Source organism: Diabrotica undecimpunctata, chromosome 2 (assembly GCF_040954645.1).
Source record: "Diabrotica undecimpunctata isolate CICGRU chromosome 2, icDiaUnde3, whole genome shotgun sequence".
Taxonomy (NCBI): Eukaryota; Metazoa; Arthropoda; class Insecta; order Coleoptera; family Chrysomelidae; genus Diabrotica; species Diabrotica undecimpunctata.
Genome location: NC_092804.1, coordinates 134,556,122 through 134,578,782, shown reverse-complemented (window position 1 = coordinate 134,578,782; position 22,661 = coordinate 134,556,122). Strand labels below are relative to the sequence as shown.

Sequence of the window (22,661 nt, the reverse complement as noted above, 5' to 3'; positions counted from 1 at the left end):
TAAAATCCTTTATAAAAGGTGTATAATTAAAAAACCCAATCGGGCTATATCACAAATACAAAACGTTTTCGGAATCCATATTCCATCATCAGTGTCTAGGTGTACATGTTTTGAGCCACTAAATATCTGGGTAAAAACCCGTTAAAAATTATAGTTTAAAATTTTGTTTACATTATTCGATCTTATATATTAGAAAGACGTCATATCTAGGACACATAATGCGCCATGGGGAATTTGAGCAGCAGCAGGTAATATTAGAAGGCAAGATTGAAGGCAAAAGGGGCATAGGACGAAAGAAAAAATCTTGGCTACGTAACATCAGAGATTGGACCCATACAAAAGGAAATAAATTAATTCATCAAGCCCAAAAAAGAGAGAAATTTGCCATATTAATCGCCAACTTCAACACAGAAGGCACTTGGGAGGAGGAGAATATATTAAGATGTTAAAGTTACCAGTGGATTTGATAACATGGCAACGTACGACTCTACATGAAGTTGCTGGTCCTGAGACAAAGTGTCTACGAGGACTTGATGATAGCAAATTTTTTGTGATACATGGTATATAGTCAGCTACACTAACTTAGTTTTCTTGTGGAAATTATATCTGTTTACAATAGTATTATTGTGGAAAGTAACTTCATCTCAAAAAAAAACGTATGTATGCTACTCATTTATTATAGTTATCCTCATTTAACTCTTGGTGTAGCTGTGCATGATATGGATGCATCTTGTTCTTTTTTAAAATTCTCCATACTCTATGCGGATTCTCAGTGATATTAAGGAATACATTTAATTCATTCTTCATTTCCAACAGTTTTTGTTCAATAAGCTTTTTTGTAATTTACGTGTCCAGTCCGGTGAAACTATTATAGTAAACGTTGAAAAGCTTCTCTTTTTGGTTGTTGTCTATCTGAGAATTGCTAATGATAAATTATTGTTGCTAGTAGCATATTTTTGTAATATTCTCCTGGCACAAAAGCCACATCAATACGTTCCTCCTTAAAAAAATTTAAGTTGGTAATAATAACAAAGCAACAGGAACTACAGTCCATCTAATTTACTTACCGTTGCACGTCATTATCATTGACAGAGATCGAAGTTAACATAGTTGCCAAAGTATAAAAAAAATCCTGAATCCAGTTTAAATCAAATAGGTCACATAGTTATTGCAAAAGAGCTACCATCTTTTTACAATGACTATTTAAATTCTTACGTGACATTTTTGAAATAAAACACACTAATTTTGTTCTAAAAGGAACAGATTTTATTAAATAGGTAAAAATATAAAACAAGAGGTATTCACTTTAAAATTCAAAATAATAAAGTACAAAAAGTGTCAACACCGCAACTGTCAAATAAGTGTTACCAATTTAGGCCAAAATATCACTTTCTTTCGATTACAGTTACAGTGTGTTCCAAACAAATGTTCTTCATAAAAACGCTTTATAAAGCATTTATACAAATTAAATGAAACATATTATTGTGTATTTCTTTAAACTTACATTAATAGAAATCTTTAAATATTATTTCTACGCGTATATAATAAAATATGTCTAGTGGCTGTAATGCCAGTGTACTCGGCAAAATGATTCTAAAAAGAACACACCTACCGCCTAAATATTTCGTGTTGGTATCATGTGACCTCACGGGCTATGACGCGGATGACGTGCAACGGTAAGTAAATTAGATGAAGTATATATCAAAATTAAATATTTCACTATGTGAATAGTTTCAGATAATAGACTATATTAAAAGTTTTTTTTTACATAACTATATTTTTATGTCCAGTCTCTGATTTGTTAGAGTGTCTCCAGGGTGTTAATTTTGCTAAGAAATTAAAACATAATTATCCTTTAAACTGTAAAACCTTTCGTTTTTTAGTATAACACAGCCAAATCTTACACTGAAAAACGAAAACATCCACACACCTACCTACATTCACCTACAGTCCCTGTAGATGAATAAAAAACAATTAATACCATTTATATGCAATCTAAATTTAAAAAAATTAAAAAGTAAACCAACAACCAATATAGCAATTTTTTTTTATTACTGATTACTTGTAAGATGTATATTAACATTATTGCAGAGTTTTAAACCTGAAAAATGTTCTCCTAAACAAAAATATGACTCGTCAAGTTATTTCTCTATGGTCTTCATATTGGAATTGTGTGTTCACTGCAAGTAGACTTTCTACAATATGCACACTTGGAAGTATTTCTTCAATTTTTCTACACGGACAGAAAGAACATACATGTTCTGTTAAAGTTTCTTCTTCAGGAAGACGTGCTTGCGTCTTATTTGTAGTTGTAATAATGTTGGTAACGATTTAATTGATGCACTAGTTATCAAGTGCGGTCTGATGAGATCTGTACTTAATTGGTTTAGATAGTGACGATGTACTAATTTAATATTAGTAATACTATAGTAAATTACGCGACTATTTCTTTTTGCAATATTCATTAATTAAAAGAACACTGTTAGCGACCATCTGCAACTTATTCTGGACACATAGTAATTAGAATTCATCCGGTCTACAAGATCTACTGCTTACTTTGACATTTTGTAAAATGTTATAACCTCGGACGTAAAATTTTCAGCTGATTTTTTATCAATTGCGTCGTTTTAATGAAAAATAGATAATATCAAAACATGTTTGTTTTTGTGGTAACGTTTGATAAAAAAGACAGTCTTTACTATACCCAAAAATACTGCTCTTAATTTGTCTTTCTACCAGGATTGTCCCGTAATTGATAAGCAATTCCGTGGCCAATGAAATGGACATAAAACAGATATCTAAAGTAACATTACCACCATAATTTACAATTGGTTCTATCAAACGTCTTACTACATTACTGGAAGTATTATTTAAAACATAAAAACGTTATGCGTGTTTTGCTGGCTTACTGGGTATATATTGACGAAAACCTACATACATCGTCAATGTAGTAGTATTTTTCAATTGTGTATACTTGTCAAAGCGCAAGGGGCAAATGATGACATAAAATCGCTTTTTTGATATAACTGTAGAAAAACACTTAAGAGTAGTCCCATCTCTAGCCCAAAGGCCATATAAATTTAGGTACATGAGAAGCTTTCAAAGTACCAGCTAATTACAACAAGCCAAATAGTGCTTTAATCTCATCACGATTAGTTTTTACTGTATCCGTTTCACGAGAATACTGGTTGCGCATTGTTTTTAAATATGTATTCGTATGTTGCACAATTTCGTTTATCAATTTGACAAAAAAAATAGCTTCCAAGATTTAGTTGCTATAAACATTTTTTTGCTATTTGCTTTATACCTGGTAGACGAGTAGCTATGTTGTGCTTACGAATGCGACTAGTTTTTTGCTGTAAATGAACATCCCATTTTGGTTAACCATCTTTTCTAAAATAAAATGGAGCACCTTCACTGTAAATAAAAGACTCATAATCGCCTCAGACTCTGTATTATGGCATGTATTTTCATACTGATCTACACCACTCTTATAGTCCCACCTCTCACCTCCTCTTGTAAGCTAATGTTTGTTTTACTTTCTCTGCGTCGATTTTGTTTGATCAAGCTAAAAGTTGTCTTTCTTTAGTTGATTTCATAATAAAAATAGAAGGTAGAAAAATATATATCTGTGATGAGGTTATTACTGCACCCCAACTTATTATTCTTACCACGGCTGCTAGCGTACTGAGCTCAACGCTCAGTTTATGACCGAACAAGTGATTTATGTCTCTTAGGCTGACATTTATGCTTTTAGGCATTTTTTTCAAACGTTAACGTATACTGCAGACAAAGATAAAGTTGAGTTTAAATGCCGGTTCTTTTATAAGAGCTTTTACATCGATAAAAATTATTTCAACTGAGCGCCGAGCTCATGACGCGAACAACGGCGGGATAAATGAACGAATTTATTTCTAGACTAGATATGCAAGTATAATAATTATGTCTCTAATATTTTGGAGTTATTTAAATAGTGAGGCTAAAACGGTGGATTTCAGTAAAAAAGTAAACTATATTTTGTTATCTAACAACAAAGCACTGAAAATTGTTTTCAAAACTTTCACAAAATTTATTTTAATTTATTATCACTAGAGCAATTTCTCAATTGATCTATTTTTGGCATGTGTTTACATTTCTTATTCTTTAACTGAATAAGTTGAGAAGGGGATAACTGTTTGTCTTAAGTTTGTTATTCAGAATTCTGCTATATTATGTTATGAAGTTATATTATGTATTTTTAAATTTGATAATTTCCATAAATTCTAATAAAGATATCTTAAGGTCTTTATTTTAAATGTAAAGGTTTTGATATTGGACATTAAAAGAATGATTATGATCTAGAAGGTAAAGTGCGTACGAAGAATTGGTTTTTCTATTATTGAAAGCCGTTTTGCGCTCTGCTATCTGTTTCTTAAAAGTCCTACAAGTTTGACCAATGTAAGTTTTTAAACAGCCGCCACATTTAAGTTTGTGCACCACTGTGTAAGTGCCTTTCTTTTGGCTCTTGTTATTCTTAATATATTTGTAATAATTTGTTGTTTATTAGCTGGTGCTATTCTTTTTTGTGTGTTTGGCTATTTTTGTTGATATTTTGTCTATATCTTGTATATGTAATCGAGCAGAAGGTACTTGGTTTTTGTCTCTGATGGTGGAAATACAAATTTTATGGTTTTCTTGTGTACCTAGTTGTGATTTAAAATTTTATTTACTGTTTTTTCGTTGTACCTACCCATTGTTTACTGATATTTGCTTAATAATATCCAATTTTATCCCGAAGTTCTTTTATTATGGAAATTTCTATTAATATATGTAACATGATATGGAAGGGTGCCAATTTATGTCGTGTAGGATGGGATAATGAAATATGTATATTCGTGCCAGTATGGGTAGGCTTATGAAATACGGAGTTACAGAAACTCATGTTTGTTGTTAAGTCTGATAATTTTAAAATCTAGAAACCTTATTGATTGATTTTGTTATGTTTCTATTCGCGTCCACTGCTGGAAATAATCCTCCCTCAGTTCTTTCCGGTGTTCTCTACACTGGGCCTCTTGTAGCCAGTTTCTCGCTACAGGTTTTATATCATCGGTCCATCTAGTCAGTGGTCTTCCTCAGCTTCTTTTAGAGTTTCTGGGTCTATATTCTATAATACGTCTTGTCCACCGTCCATCTTATATTCTAGCTAAGTGCCCTGCCCAGTTCCACTTAAGCGTCGTGGTTCTTTCGATATGTGGTTCATTCAGATGATACGTGGTTCACTCTATAGTCATTTTTTAATTAACAATAGAAAAAGAACGATATTAATCCATAAATTTTCTAGTTTTAAGAATTATCAGACTTAATAACAAACATGAGTTCTGCGTATTTCATAAACCTACCCATAATGACACACCTATACACAACAATTCATTATTCCATTGTACATAATTAAAATTTGTAGCCTACCATAGCATATTACATAGATTAATAGAAATTACCATGTCAAAAAATACCTTAGATATTAAATAGAATGGATAGAATTGAATAATATTAAGCAAATAGCAGTAAAAATAGGTACAACAAACAAACAATAAATAAAATTTTAAATCAAAACCTACATCAAAAAGCTCTAAAGTTAGTATTTTTGCCACCAGAAACAAAAACGCAGTACATTCTAAGCTATTACATATACAGGTAAGGTATCAACAACAATATCCAAACACATAAAAAAGAAAATAATGATACCAGCCTTCTAAACAAACAACAACATAGGCAAATATATTAAAAACAACAGAAGTCAAAAAAAAAGCAATTACACAGTGGTGTATACAAACATAAATGTGGCGACTGCCCAAAAACTTACATCCGTCAAACTGATACAAATTTAAAGAACGGATAGCAGAGCAAAAAAGGGCTTTCAATAATAGAAAAACCGATTCTTTATAAGCACTTTCATAACTTGTTTATACTCCAACAATAAATAGAAAAAAGAATATCGATTGGTACCGAAGTATATCTAGCCTTCATCGACATAGAAAAGGCATATGATACAGTTCCAAAACTTAAATTGTGGCAAGCTTTATAAAACAACTCGACATTAGTCCATACCTTTTAGGAATAATCACAGAAGTATACAGGGATAACACTACTTACCTAAAAATCGAAAATAGACTATCAGAGCCAATAAGAGAAACTAAAGGAATAAAACAAGGATACAGTATTTACTTACTGTTTAATTTATATATTGAGGCAGCCCTCCAAATTTGGAAAAACCACTTCCAGGGAATGGGAATCCCCATAGGAAATGACGTACTGTTCTTCCTAAAATTTGCGGATGACCAAGTCGTCCTAGCTCAAGATTCTTATGATCTAGAATTTATGATAAAGAGTCTATACAGAGAATATGTAAAATAAGGGTACCAAGTCAGCATGAAGAAAACAGAATATTTATTAAATCAATTCAGATGCAAGGTTTGAAGTGTTGATAGATAAGGACGTGGAAATCAAACAAGTGGAAAAATTTAAATATTTAGGTGCACTCATTGCTAAGAACGGCTTGGGAGGAATCGAAATTAAACACCGAATTAATCTGTCTAAACTACTCATGGTGGGATTGCACTATTTCCAAAATGTGGGAACAAAAAAAGAATAGAGCAAACACTGGTTGTATCAGATCTTAGAGCGGCCACCTCACTTTTGGAATACGGTACGTGCGACAGTCAACTGCGCACAAGTAGGAGAGGGTGATTTTAGTTGGTAGACAGGATAATAATTATCTGAATCTTTGACAGTGCTATCTTTAGTACTTTAAATTAAACTAAAACCCAAATTTTAGGGACTCAAAATGGAGGTAGAATAAAGAAATTTTAAAACCCCCCCTCAGACAAATTCTGGGTGCGCCACTGGTACAGTGCAGAAGAAGATTTTGCTGACGTAGAGAAAGAACCGAATTATTTTATCCGCCATCGTGCACACCAGTTGGTTACGTGTCCATCCACTTTATGGAATATTTTGCAGAGAGATCTTGCTTTGCGTTCGGTGGATGGGTTCAAGATGAAGATAACTGCCATATTTGGAGTGGACGCACATAATTACCAATTAAAAAGCAACTGTCTAAATTCAAATAAGCTCTGATTACTCTTCAAAATCTTAAAACAAAATGTTTAAGCTTGAGTTTAGGCTTTCAAAAACCTAAAAAATAATAATTTACATATGAGGGTCCTAGTCGACAATCTCCACTTTTTACCAAAATTGAGTCTATTTTAAAATACTTTACAAAAATATAGAGAATAACAATCAGAAACGGCGTTATACACCTATAAAATAGCATATAAATTTAGCCTTAGAATCAAACCCGACAAACTCCATGAACGGTTTAGAATCAAAGTCTGCAATGTCCTCTTTAATCAATGAACATCCCCGCAAAGATCATGTGATATACCACTAGGAGTCGGCTGGAGTCGTTATCGTTATAATTTCTGGTAGTTTTTTTTAACCAAGGTGCCAAGCTGTTTATTTTTTTTTAATTTTGTTAGTATTTTAAAATGGAAACTATTACAACTCCTGTTGAAAACAGCAAAGCTCGCAAACGAACTAGAAATCCGTCCACATGGCGGCAAAATGTGCGGAAAAGATGAGGTACGTTCATTTCAAAGGTAACATTTTTGAAAAATAATATCTTTTCAGGTACTCTTCATCAGAATTACCACAATTTCCTACTTGCGGTCACAAAAGAAAGGCCTATCAATGTTCTTTTCTAACAATGAGAGATATCAACTATTTTTGTGATGCGTTTTATGCAGCTAAGGAGAAGATTAGACAAGATTCCTTTATTCTAAAATTTTGTACAGTTCAACTACCTAAACGTCACTGTCCAAAAAACTCTAGAGATGAAGCAAAAACAACGTCTGGGAAATGCTTTGTAAGGAATAGTCTAATGAATCAAAATATTCCAGTGTGCCAAAAAGACTTTTTAAACATACTAAATATTACGAAACATTGCCTTACATACATTATGAAATCATTTGTAATAATAGAAGAAGGATCTACGAAAACAAGGGGTAACAGAAAAACTGCAAATTTTAAAGGAAAACTAGTTCAAAAATTTATTAATACTTTTAAAAGTATTGAATTGCATCAATGTCGCTCTTTTACACGTACACGTACCTTTCTTCCGATTTGTCAATAAAAAAGATATTCCAAATGTATATTAATCAGTGTTCTCCAGAGAAGAGATTAAAATCATCATACTTTAGAATGATTTTTAATACTAAGTATAATCTTAGCTTTAGTACTTCCCGTACGGAAGATCCAGATGATTGGATAACACTATCTGTTGATTGTCAAAAAAACCTTGTACTTCTCAAGGTCCCCGACCAAAGTGCCTACTACTCTAGGCAACTGTATTTGTATAATTTAACCCTAGTTCAGGGAACATCTCAATCAAAGCTTACTTAAAAAAATGTAATTTTGTATTATTGGACAGAGGACGAATTTGGAAATGTTCCAACAAAATTTCTTCCGCTGTTTTTTACAGGCTTAACATAATTGATTATCAGCTAATGGCAGATGGCTGCAGTGGCCAAAATTAGAACACTACGGTAATTAAAATGTGTTGCAAATCGCTTTCATTAAGAGCACCAAAACATGTACAAAACATCGAGGTAATTTTTCCTGTAGTGGGCCATTCTTCCTTGCCAGCTGATAGGGTCTTTGGTAATATTGAGAAAGATATTCAAAAACTAAAAGTTATATAGCACCCAAAAACGTATTTTGAATTGTTTTCAAAAATAGCTCCAGTTACTCACTTGGGCCAAAATTGCAGTGTTTAATTAGAAAAAACAATCTCAAGGGTTTTTAGACCCACTGGTACATGGCATTTTGCTCTTAAAAGTACAAAGCGCTTTTTCATAAGAAAATGCAAAACTGGATATATCAGCATTAGAGGAGAACTTAAATACAGAAATTATTTGCCAATATTTAAAAGTGTTTTAAAGAAAGGTTATACGATCTATATGATTGACCCCGTTATTATAGAAAGTGGTCTGCAAAAAGTAAATTCACTTAAGCTTAAAGATGTTGATTAACTTCTCACCAAGTACTTTAAAAATACTTGCAGAACCATGAAAAAACTCAAGTTTTTTGAAGATATGGTCTTAAAAAATAATCAACTGGAGCAGCTAGCAGTTCAGGAAGAAAGTGCTGATACAGTTCCAGATACTAAAGAAATAATAGAGAAAGCAACCTGTAAGTTTTTGAAGAACTTCCTTCTATTTTAGTATAATATATATTTTGTTATTTAAATTACATAATTTTAAAAACAAAATGTTGCTATTTTATTTTTATGAGCTATCATAAATAAAATTATCTGTTAAGCTCTCCAAGGTAACATAAAAAGCTTGTATTATTTTTTTACCGAATTTTAGTATCAAAACTGGTAAAAAACACCTTTAATTATCAAAACCGGCATTTCTATTATTTTTTCAATTAACCCTTAAATGCCCGTGATATGAAAATAACCATAAATGCCCATGTGGGGTCTCCTAGGGACCCCACTAAAATTTTCAATTTACTGACTAAAAGGAAAACACGGTTAAAAATAATTTTAAGCATATTTGAATAATTTTTATTTATTTTTCATACAAAATTAACGGCTTTTCTAGAAACAAATTATTTTCAATTCGAACAAAATTAAAATTAAATAATAATATAAGCATATAACTTTTAGTTGCAATTTTTACATACAATAGTTTTTTCTTCTTTTCTGTGCACCTGGCATATAAATTTTTTGCAAAAAGAGCAAACGGTATTCACTTTTCTGTCACAGTTTCGCGGACACTGGTAACAACGAGCACGTTTCTTAGCTGAATGGACGGATTGAGTTGCAACTTCGGTAGTTGGGTTTACCATTGGTATTCCACAATCTTTTAGAGCAGATTTTACATAGGCTTTATGTTTTATATATTTCGCTCTTTTTTCCATGTTGTTTCGAGCAAGCTCAGCCCCTAATTGTAACAGGAAAATACGTCTTCGTGAAAAATTATTTTTCTTCCAATCAGGATTTTTTTCAATGTATAAAATATAGGCATTTAGTGCACATATGTCTATAATATTCATAAAGAGCCTGAATGGCCAACGAGCAGTTCTTCTTTTACAGGAATATTCCCTAATCAGTTTGTCGGCATTATCAACACCACCCTTGGTATTATTATAGTCTAAAATCATCAAGGGTTTGTTTTGAGAGTCTTGACAAATTATATCACTATCGTGTTGACTTGAAAGAAGATGTACCATCCTGTGTATTTTAGGTATGTACGAAACCATAGCTAATTCTTTAGTAAAAGCAAATATTGACGACTCCGCAGGTCTTTTTGTCAAACTTAGTTGTGGTGGTGTATCAGGTTTATTTTTGCGGACGGTCCCAAGTAAAGTAAGGTTTTTAGATAAAAGATATTGAGCAAGAGGAACACTGGTAAAAAAGTTGTCAGTTGTAATTCCTCTCCAACTGCCATGATATGGTTCCACCAGATCTTTCACAACACGAAATCACTGATTTTTCTCTATTCTACCACCTGGTAGTTTTCCAAGGTACACCTGAAGTTTTGATAAATAAGATGTTTTAACATCCGCGGCAGCCCAAATTTTTATCCCATAGCGGCAAGGTTTTGATTTTATATATTGTCTAAAAGGACACTTTCCTCTAAAACTCACTAACTGTTCGTCAACGGTTATATGTTCGTATGGTTCAAAGGCTTTGTCACAGTTAGAGACGAACATGTCCCAAATTACTCGTATCGCCGCTAACTTATCCTGTTCCTTCCGCTCCACCCTGGTCACTTTGTCATCAAACCTCAAGAAACTCGATAATTCTTCAAATCGGTTCCTAGCGAATGCGGCTGTAAAAAATTACCGGCGTATTGAGGTGTCTGTAGACCATATCTCTCGTGTCGATTCTTTCCCACACCTTAAAGCACCAGCTTTGATAAGTGCTCCTAAAAAGCTATCCAGTTCATTGTTGGTAAGTACCGTCCACTCTTTTTTGTTATTCGGATGTTTTTCGTTCCACTCTTGATAACGCCTAACAGCTTCTTCATTAGTATGAAGGCATATGACATTCTTCATCTCTTCGGTCAAAAATAAATTGAAATAGTCTAAAAACGTGTTGGAATTTTTACTATAGTTTGTTAAGCCTGGATGTACATTTATAATATTTTTTTGTTGCCTCTTGGATCTCACGAAAGGTAGGCTATTCCACTGCATTCCAGATTTGGATGTATATGTTGGACCACTAACCTCACTAATATTATCGTCCACTTCGGTAGGTTCTGCATCTGATTCCTCGTCACTGTTGACTTTTAAATTGTCCTCAGTTTCCGAAACATTTTCCTCAAAAACATCTTGCTCTTCGCTATCTGATTCGTCGGTAATCTCATAGTCGAAATCGGAGTCTGATATCCCTTCTTCTATATTTCGGATAATTTTTTCATGTTCTTGGTCGCTTATTGTCATTTTCATTCTCTTACGGTCCATTTTTCAATGTAAACTGACGAAAAATGTTAAAAATAATAAAAATATTCTGGTGCCTCTAAATGCCCAATCGGGGTCACAGCGAGACCCCACTTATCTAAATCTCTCTTACAGACCACTGCACCTCACGAATGTTCGTGGTATACTAACACTAACAGAAAACGTAGGAGACACGTCCACACAAATACCTGATTGCGCGGTTGCCAAATGTTTCAAATAAAGATATTATAGCCAAAAATGTATGTCTGGGGTCCCATAGTGACCCCGATTGGGCATTTAAGGGTTAAAAAAAAACTGTTAATAATTTAAGTAAAGTTTTTCACTATTTGCTGTCATTTGCCATTGGCTCATAAATTAAACTATATTTGTTTTGTTATTAATTAAAAGGAAACCATATCATTGTTTTGCGTTTTACTTCAAAGTCAAAATGATGGGGATTGCCGACTTTGTTACTAGGACCCTCATATCAGTTTTCAGGCTTCAAAAATACGTAATTTCGCATTTTTCAGATTTTAAACCGCTTATAACTCGAAAACTATCAACTTTAGAGAAAAATGACTACAGGCCGTTTTTATTTGAAATGATCCAAAAAATATTTCAGATTAAAAAGTTTTTCAAATTATTATAAAACATAACCACGGTAATATAGAAAGCTAGTTTTTATTATGAAAGAATATAAAGTTAGCCGCATATTAAACGCATTTATGTGTGTATTAAATTTACTGAATATAAAATATGTGTTTAAAACCACATTTCTGTTAGCTCTATAAATATTCTATATCGAACTATAATTTTGCAAATGCAAAAGCATGAACTCTATATATTATGAATATCGGAAATACAAACACAACAGTTTTCAGACAATTTTTAATCACGTTTGTTGGATTTTTTATTCAAAAAATTTACCATTTTAATTGCTCCACATAAACATATATGTCTAAATTAAAAAGAGTATAACTAGATTTTAATTAATCATGGAATTAATTACCAATTAATTGTAACGTAGAAATTTATTAAATAACGAGGATGGTAAAGAGTCTTTTATTCAGGGTGTCTAATATAACTTAGACTTATAAAATAGCCTTTGTAAGTCAAATGTCATACCCGCAATGTATCACCGTTACTATAAACAAATTTTGTGACCTTAAAAATATTCAATAGTCAGATTCCAAATGAAAATTTGAGATAAATATTTTATTTTCTTCATAGTGATTAGTTTGTTCGTAGTGGTAGAATATTGTTGTTTTTGTAAAATTTATAGTTTCCAATTAAAATTGTGAAATCTATGAGTTAATATTTTATTTAAATATACCTTAAAAACGAATTTTCTGATATATACATTGCCAATAACTTAAAACATACAACCTTTAAATGGTAAAACGGAAAAAATAATTTACACGCAGAGAGTAAAATGATTGTTAAGCGAGTTACAACTTTGTTCTACGAAGAGTCGTGTTTAATCTTAAGGTTGTATCTCAATCAAACTCAAGATTTTTAATAGTTTATAAAATTGTAAAACATACATCTCAAATTAATCCATCATTATGTTATAAATATCGTATCGCATTAGTGTAAAAGAGTTTAATCATTTCGCTATAAATTATTAAAAATACATGTTTTCGTTTTTTGGCTCTCCTGTAAAATCGGTAGAAATTATTTACATTGTTCGATGGGGGTGTCGAATTAACTCTTGTACCCTTGTACCTCTTGTAAACTTTTGTACCCTTTAAAGGATAACATAGATTGACCTGACCTTTTCTATTTTGGTGCTAACAAAATTATATCTAAATTTAGATTATTGGGATGTTTACATCCATTTAGCCTATTCTTCAATAAGGTAACGTCCAAATCTAGTATTAAATTTTCAGTCTAAGTTATTCGATTATGACTGTTGAGAGATTGTTTGACCCAATTTTGAGGTATTTTGGAAAAATCTAATTACAATGTAACTAGTTTGTAAATGAGAATAAATTTAGAGAGTTAAATATACTTTGACTAATTAAAAATGCTAATTTTAACAACTTTATTCAGGGTTTCATTTATTCAGGAGCGTAGCTAGGATTGAATACAGTGTTTGAACGCTCGTTTTAAATGAAAAACAAATAGTAGAATAAATAACGATATCGTGTTTTATATATTTATTTTATGTGATTTAATGGTATGGAAACTTGCTCTTCAAAAAGCATCCAATAACCCAGTTTACCATAACGTTCATAACAATCATTTTAACCACTTCTTCTCATCTTACTCTCAAAACGAATTGCTCTTCTATGGCTGAATTAATTAATTAGTTCATAAATACAGTATAACATTTCGGACAATATACCACCCTACCAAAGACCCTTCTCCTCCATGGAGTGTAAATAAACCACGAATGATCACTGATCTATCAAAATTTAATACTCGTAAACATAAATATCCACTGGCTACAGTACTAAATTACTTGAAAGACAACATGGATACATTTAATGACTATCAAGAGATCTACACAGATTCATCAAAAACAGCGAATGGAGTAGGAGCAGCAATTTGTTCTAATGCTCATAATGCTAAATTTAAGTGGCAGAACAACTGGACTATCTCCAATGCAGAATTTTCCGCAATTCTAGCAGCGCTAAAGTTCATTATCAAAACGGACCGCACAAGTTACATAATTATCTGACTCCTCAATGAATGCACTTTATGACATACAAAACTTATACTAAACCTATACTAATTTGTAACACTAAAAACAACCCTATTCATAAAAATATTTGCACAGAACTTTAAAATGTTTCTAAGGAAAATAACCACCGATAATTTTAACTACGAGTAATACAGTGATTAAAAAAGAGTTCAATCCAATATTGACTGATAAGGACATTGACTGGGAAAGCTTCAAAATAAACCTTGAATACAAAATTAATCTTGCTGTGTCATTGAGAAACACGAGGCAACGTAATGACGAATTGAAAGATTTTATAAAAAATATCCAACAGGTAGCTTGGGAAGATACTCCCACAATAACTTTTAGAACAAAAGGGAACAACTATCCAAAAGAAATCAGAGAACTCACCAGTAGAAAAAAGAAAGTTGAGAAAAAAATGGCAGCAATACAGAGCTCCACGAGATAAAACTAGTTTGAATAATGCTACACAAAAACTAAAAAGGGAGATACAGAATATAAAAAATTCAACAATTAATTCTTTTTTAAGTACTTTAACAGCTGACCAGAACACAGATTATTTGTAATGGAAGGCAATAAAAAAATGAAGAGACCAATTATTCATTCTCCTCCTATCAAGTTGGAAAACGGCAACTGGGCTAGAAGTAACGAACAGAAAGTAGAACGAATTACAGATCATTTAGAAATGACGTTCAAACCCAACGACAATGATGGTGAAGAACTGAGATAGAAAGAACAATTCCAAATCAAAGCAAGAATAACGTTGACACCATTTAGAGAAGTATCAACAGAGATAGAAGAAAATATAAATTCTAAGAAAGCTCCAGCATATGATCTCACAACAGGAGAACTAATAAAAAATCTACCAAGAAAAGCAATAGTTAAGCTGACACTCCAAATAAATGCTGCGTTTAGATTGATATATTATGTTTCCAGACTCTGGAAAGTAGCCGAAGTCATTATGATCGCCAAACCAGGTAAACCTTCTAATGAAGTGGCATCCTATCGACCAATATCACTCCTTCCGGTGATTTCAAAACTATTTGAAAAACTTCTATTGAAAAGATTAAAACCAATAATAGAAAGAAAAAATCTTATACCAAATCATCAATTTGGTTTCATAAATAAACATTCCACTATAGATCAAGTTCACAGAATAACGAATATAATAGAAAAAACATTAGAAGAAAAGAAAGTCTGCTTTACAATCTTCTTGGACGTAGCACAGACATTTGATAAAGTCTGACGTGAGGGTTTAAACTATAAAATAAGAACGTTCATGCCTAAACAGTATTTAGAAATCTTAGAATCATACATTGCGAAGAAATATTTTAGAATAAAACAAGAAGTGTACACCGATTTAAGGGAGATCAAAGCTGGCATGCCACAAGGAAGAGTATTAGGTCTGGACCTGTACCTATTGTATAGGTGTGACATTGCCACCTTCGCGATTGATACAGCCTTACTAGCAATAGAAGACACTAGTGAAGAAGCGACTGATAAGTTGCAACTATCAGTAAATAAAATACATACCGGGACCAGAAAATGGTGAATAAAATTAAATCAACTTTGATCAGATAAAAGGCATATATCGAGCACAGTTTAATTTAATCTTGCCCAAGTACTTTCGATCCCTAGATCATCTTCAGGGGCATCTGAAATAAGCCAAGAAACGTTTTTTTATAACCAAAGAAATTGATTAACTTCGATAAAAACATTTTTATCGAAGTTAATCAATTTCTTTGGTTATAAAAAAACGTTTCTTGGCTTATTTCAGATGCCCCTGAAGATGATCTAGGGATCGAAAGTACTTGGGCAAGATTAAATTAAACTGTGCTCGATATATGCCTTTTATCTGATCAAAGTTCATTTATTCGAGCATTCAACCTTATACTTAAAATTAAATCAGACTAAATCTGTACATATTAACTTTACAAATAAAAAAATAGAAAATTTTCCAATAAGAATAAATAAAACCCAAGTTTCTTATGCAACATCAGCAAAATACTTGAGCATCACCCTAGACGCGAGGCCGCGCTGAAAAGTCCATGTCAAAAATAAACGAAGGGGAGCTTGATATTAGATATAAGAAATTGTATTGGCTGATTGGAAAATCGAAGAGAGGAAAATGCAATACTTGGGTCATGTGTTCAGAGGCGAAAGATATGAATTACTTCAAGTTATACTGGAAGGAAAAGTACAGGGCAAAAGATCAGTAGGAAGACTCCAGAACTCGTGGCTGAAAGACCTGAAGAAATGGTTCGACCGCTCATCCGCAGAAATCTTTCGCGCAGATGTTTCCAAAACTACAATTGCTATTTGGATCGCCAACATTCGAAAGGAGACGGCGCCATGAGAAGAAGAAAAAGAAGATTGGAGAAAATTTAACATTATCCATTTATAATAAATTATCCATTTACAAGCAAGAACTGAGGCCAGTAACGGTATATGGTTGCCAACTCTAGGGCTGTACCAAAGCTAATAATCTACATATTATCCAGAGATTTTAAAACAAAGTACTGAAAAACATTGTTGATGCTCATTGGTATATCCCTAACAGTAATCTCCACCAGGATCTGAGTATGAAACTGTGACCGAAGTAATCAAGAGAACAGCAGCAAGTCACGAGCAGAGGCTGCATAGTCATGTGGATGTCAAGGCAATCCAGCAATAACACTGAACTAAAGAAAAGACTCGTAAGGACAAAACCATTTGAGTTAGTGTAAATATGTAACAGTTTAGTGTACAAAGCAGAGTATAGTATTGTGATGTTACTGCATGTTGGTTGTAGTGCATTGGTTGATAGATAAAATAAGAGTAAGCCGTAGGGTAAGCCCTTAGATTTAAGTATTTGCTGTTTATTAATTTAGGTTAGAAAATATCTGATAATTGGTCATTTGTGACTAGATAGAGTTATACAATCGAATTATTAAAACTCATCGATGAAGATGTTATTGATGTAATGGTTGAACTCTTTAATCTAATATATCAGACTGCCACAATCCCCCGACAATGGCTGCAATCGACCTTTGTAGCAATTCCCAAAAAGCCAAGTGCAACAACTTGCTCAGATCACAGAACAATAGCTTTATTGAGTCACACACTTAAAACATTTTTAAAAATAATTCACAGCAGAATTGTTAAAACTCTTGAATATGAAATTAGTGACACACAATTTGGCTTAAGAAATGGTATGAGTACAAGAGATGCTTTGTTCGGCTTGAATGTGCTGGCTCAGAGATGCAGGGATATGAATTAGGACATGTACTTATGTTTTGTAGACTTTGAAAAGGCATTTGATAAGGTTCAACATAAAAAGCTTGTAGATATATTAAAAAGCAAAAATATTGACAGTCGTGATATGAAAATTATATCTAATTTATATTGGAATCAAACTGCCAAGGTAAGAGTTGACAACCAGTACACCCAAAATATCAAAATACAGAGAGGAGTCCGCCAGTATTGCGTGCTGTCCCCACTACTTTTCAATGTCTACAGTGAAGCGGTATTTCAAAAAGCAAAGCAATTAGGACACGCATTGAAATAGCACATGCATCATTCATTAAACTTAAAAAGTTTATTTGTTGTCGGGATATAAGGTTAGAACTACGCCTGAGAATGCTTCGATATTACGAGTTCTCTACTCTTCTTTATGGCTTGGAAGCGTGGACACTAAAACAAGTCCATCTGAATAAGTTGGCCGCCTTTGAATTTTGGGGTTACAGAAGAATCCTACGAATATCATGGATTCAAATAATGTCACACGTGGAAGTAACTAGAAGGATAGGAAATGAGGCGGAAATAATATTAACTATCAAAAGACGAAAACTTAAGTACTTAGGACATGTGATGAGAGAGCAAAAATATGCATTATTACAACTTATTATGCAAGGCAAAATCCGAGGAAAGCGAAATGTGGGAAAACGAAGAATATCCTGGTTTAAGAACTTAAGGGAATAGTTTGAATGCAGTAGTACAGAACTTTTTAGAGCGGCAGTCAACAGAATCCACATAGCCATGATGATTTCCAATCTTCGATAGAAGATGTAACTTAAAGAAGAAGCGTTATACAAACACCGTACAGGTGTTAAACAAAAAAAAAATCTTTTTTTAAAAAACTTAGATTATGGCTTTTTTCATCTTTACCAATTTGAATTGATCAAAAATTAGCTCGTTACAAATCAGCGCTTTTGATACCTTGTTATAATATTAATTTACTGTCTACATATAATTTACTTTAAATTTACTTACCTCAGTGCAGTTGTAACCATTCTGCGATCTGCAAGTTACAATTACAAATTTGTTTTGTAATCTGTTTAACCAGACAATGCCGACATTGTTCTCTCCATGGAAACTGACGCTAGTCACGTAGCTATCAGTTTCTACGCTATTTGTTGGCTTTAATTCGAACGGAAATAAATATTTAACAGTAGTTAAATTGACGATCCATACGGAAACTTCGGGATTGGCAGTTTCAACCTGAAACAAAATTTTATATTAATTAAATTGAAAACAAAAATTTATAAAATTTGATTTGAAATTATACACCATAGGAAACGCAATGGGAAAATCTAAACTGTTCTCGTTCTTCTTTATTTTATTTGATTGCAAAAATAAGCTACACTAACTAGTAATTAGTAAACGAACTAAATACTACTTAAATTATTGAAAAATTAACTATAATTACACATTTTATAGACGTTTTGATTTCCAGTCCGGAAATAGAAAAATTTCTGCGTCCCTAATTATTTCACATCAAAATGCATTAAAAGAAACTGTTCATATATATTTTAAACATATTTTTGCAAAAAATAAATTATTTTATTTAATTCCCCAAACCCAATAATCACAAAAACATCTTACAGATTTATTGGGTGGAATTTCAGCTACGAGAATAATTGTAGGCGCTTTAAATTGCTATAACTTAACATCGGGATCCAAATGTTACCTCTATTTTACTACCGCTCCCAGCTCAAAGACATGACCAAGTAGTCCTTAAGACACTGCAGCTTGGTTACCAAATTTACACATGGATACATCATTTCTAAGGGCCTTCAGCCGATTTGACACAACAGTTAAATACCAATTTCATTGCAATATATTATAGTAATGACACATTATCCAGTGTACTAAACAATAAAATCAATATCGAAAATACAACAAAATCTGAAAGAAACTCTAAGAAAAGTCATTAGTAAAAGAATAATCTTTTTTTTTTAATTGTAAACTGTAAAACAAACTGTAAGATTTCAGTTAAAACTGCTAAAACTTTCTAAAACAAAAATACCGCGCCTCGCTAAAGACCGTAGGGGTTGATGCGCTTAAAAAAGTGGATTTAAGAAAATAATAATTCAACTCTGGATAATCTCATAGACCTAGAATCAGAAATACATAAAAGATTCTCTATAAAACAGAAATAACTGGCTATACTTTTTAACATAACATAAGCATTCTGTTTTTTTTTATTTAGCTTTACGTCTCTCGACAGCGTAGGTCACTGACACAGGTACAATTTTATTACATTACATTACAAGAATATACAGTAACATTACAATCAATAAAGAAATACATTATATATTAATAATTGGTACAATTATTAATTATAAAATTCTAAACTACGTTTCTTCTTCTAAATTTCCTGGTAAAGTTTGGTTTCATAAAGGAAATTAGTAAGGTTTTGGAATTGATCGGGCGAACTGAGAATATTTTGTAGGTTTCGACTCAAAAGATTCTTTTTTCTTTCGTTGTTAAAGTGGGGACAGTCTACGAGAATATGTTTAACAGATAGAATATTACCACAGTGTGTACATGTAGGTGGATATTGGGAAGTCATTAAATGTTTATGAGTTAGTCTTGTATGGCCGATTCTATTACCTGTGAATTAAGATTGTGTTTTTTCGTGTCATGGAAGGAAACTCAAGCTTTTTAAAGCTGGGATGGATGTTACGAAGCTTGGAAGGGATTTTATTCCAGTGATCTTGCCAAGACGTTTGGATGATATTTTTAAAATAAGACTGTAAATCTGTATGTAGATTAGAAGACAAGGCTCCATATTAGAAGACAAGGCTTGTTTTGCAAAGAGGTCGGCTAGTTCGTTACCTGAGATTTCTACATGAGAAGAAATCCAGATCATGGTTATATATGCTCCCATTGAGATTAAACTGTCGAAAGAGTTTTGAATAGTTTGAACCAAAGGATGTACCGTGTATATACTTTTGAGAGAATAGATAGACGCTAACGAGTCTGTACATAATAATATTATTGCTACTTTTTTATATTCTGGAGATAGTAAGTTTGTAGCTTAGAGAATAGAGAATAATTCAGCAGTATGTACGCAGCAGAATAGCGAGAGATTACAAGATATGATTAAATCTGTAAAGAAGAAGGGGAGAGAGAAAGAAAGATTAAATCTGTGTTTGAAGTTACAGCACATCCAACAGCTATAGGATTCTTAGAAGCATCTGTGTATAAAATTTGGTCAAATCTGTTGTTAGAAATTAATTCTTTAAATGTTTACCTTAGAAATTGTGGATTTGTCTGGTGCTCATCATAATTAGTTAACGAGAGATTAAAATTTGCTATCAATTTATTAGAGGGAGATTTAGGTAATATTAATATTGGAGTTGTGGCTGAAAGATCGATATTATTCAGATGTGGTGAGAGATATTGTGGCATAGATTGAAGTTTAATAGAAGGAGAGTTCATTACTTAATAATTTATAAGCTGGGTTCTCGGTATTAGCTGAGATTCGAGACGAATATTTTAAAAGAAAATGCCGCCGACGTAGCCCGAGGGGAAGTTCATTAGCTTCTCTATATAAACTCTCTTCGGGGCCGACCTGCAGGCTCTAAGGCATATTTAGAGTGCAGTGTTGTGTACAGAATTAAAAAGTTTTAAATCTGGTAGGCTAGGTGACATATAAATCAAACTGCAGTAGTCTATTTAAGAACGAATAAGACATATATGAATCTGAAGCAAGGAGTCTTCGTCTGCACCAAATTGTTGATTAGACAGAGTTTTTAATAAGTTAAGATTTGTCATGAACTTAGTTTTGAGATCACTTAAATGGCATTTCCAAGTAGGTTTACTGTCAAATGTGAGTCCTAAAATCCGCATACTCTTTACAGCAGGTAGACAAGTACCATTTATAGTAATTTTAGGATTTATAGTACTGGCTGTCCTGCGAGAAAACTTAATGATTTTTGTGTTTTCAACAGAAAAGTTAAATCCACTTGCTGAAGTCCATTCAAGCAATTGGTCAGTAGCATTCTGAAGTAGTTTGCAAGTGGCAACAGTGTCTTTGCCTCGACAGAAAAGTAGTAAATCATCTGCGTAGACTGCAAACTTAACCGGAAGCTCAATTTTATTACATATATTGTTTTAAACAAGAATAAAGAGTATAGGACTTAATAACGACCCTTTGGGAACACCATATATTTGTTTGAAAGTCCTAGAGATTTTTTCATTTTCTCTTACGTTAAAGGTTGTATTTGTTAGAAATTAATTAATAAATGAATGAATGAATTAAGTATTAAAAAAACTAGCACTACGCCTCTCCATCCTCAATCAGACGAAATGGTCGAAAGACATAATAGAACTTTTTGTCAATACCTTTCAATGATTGTAGCTGATAATAAAGAAGATTGGAATATTTTAATTCCTTTATTCCTGTTAGCCAATAAAAGTTATGAACATGAAGCAACCGGTTATTCTCGACGAGTCTACGAATTTGCGCGTAAAAGTTTGATGCTTGAAAGTCAGGTACAACAATGGAAAGACATCACCCAGTATGATTATAAACTCCCACACATAAGAAAGGGTTTTGTCCACAACCTCAACGAAACTGAGTAGGCCCGTACACCTTTCTGCAAAAAATAAACTATCTAATCTACCACATTCAGTTTTCATCCAGAAATATACCTAAGGTAGTGCATATCGATATATCAGCTCCATACCATGGAACTGCAGTAGTGTTACGAAAGTTCCTTAAGATTTATCCAACCTAGAAATAGCCCGAAAAAGAAGAAGTATTAAAATTTTAGAATATTCAAGATGCCATCGAAAAATCCCGAAATGTCTAATGAATTCTGAAACGTCAGAAAATATATATATATATATATATATATATAGTCAGAAACGTATATATATATATATATATATATATATATATATATATATATATATAAACAATTGTTTTTGACAGTTTGGAATAGTAATAATTGAGTTTTTAAGTTTATAGTTGTCATTGAATTAAGTATTATCATGTATTATAAACAAGTTGGTGTTTAGATAAAGTTATTTTTATTAATGAAAGACACCAAGATACCTAATTGTAATTTTAAATCTTATTCAACTATCTAAAAGATATTAATATCCATTAATAATATTAATGTTTCATAGACCTTAATATTATACCAGTTTAATTTTTCATTAACATTACTATAAACTAAAATTTTAATTCACTTTAATAATTGTACTTCCTCACTGAAAC

The 22,661-nt window shown here is 32.3% G+C and overlaps 1 protein-coding gene across 1 annotated transcript in view; it reads right to left on the bottom strand.

The window, feature by feature from the left end:
- LOC140433929 (inactive dipeptidyl peptidase 10-like) overlaps nt 1-22,661 on the bottom strand; it is a 214,984-nt gene that overhangs the window by 71,492 nt on the left and 120,831 nt on the right. The window contains exon 6 of the mRNA XM_072521901.1: nt 18,422-18,649. Within this exon, the coding sequence (XP_072378002.1) occupies nt 18,422-18,649 (228 nt within the window). The remainder of the gene's footprint in view (nt 1-18,421; nt 18,650-22,661) is intronic.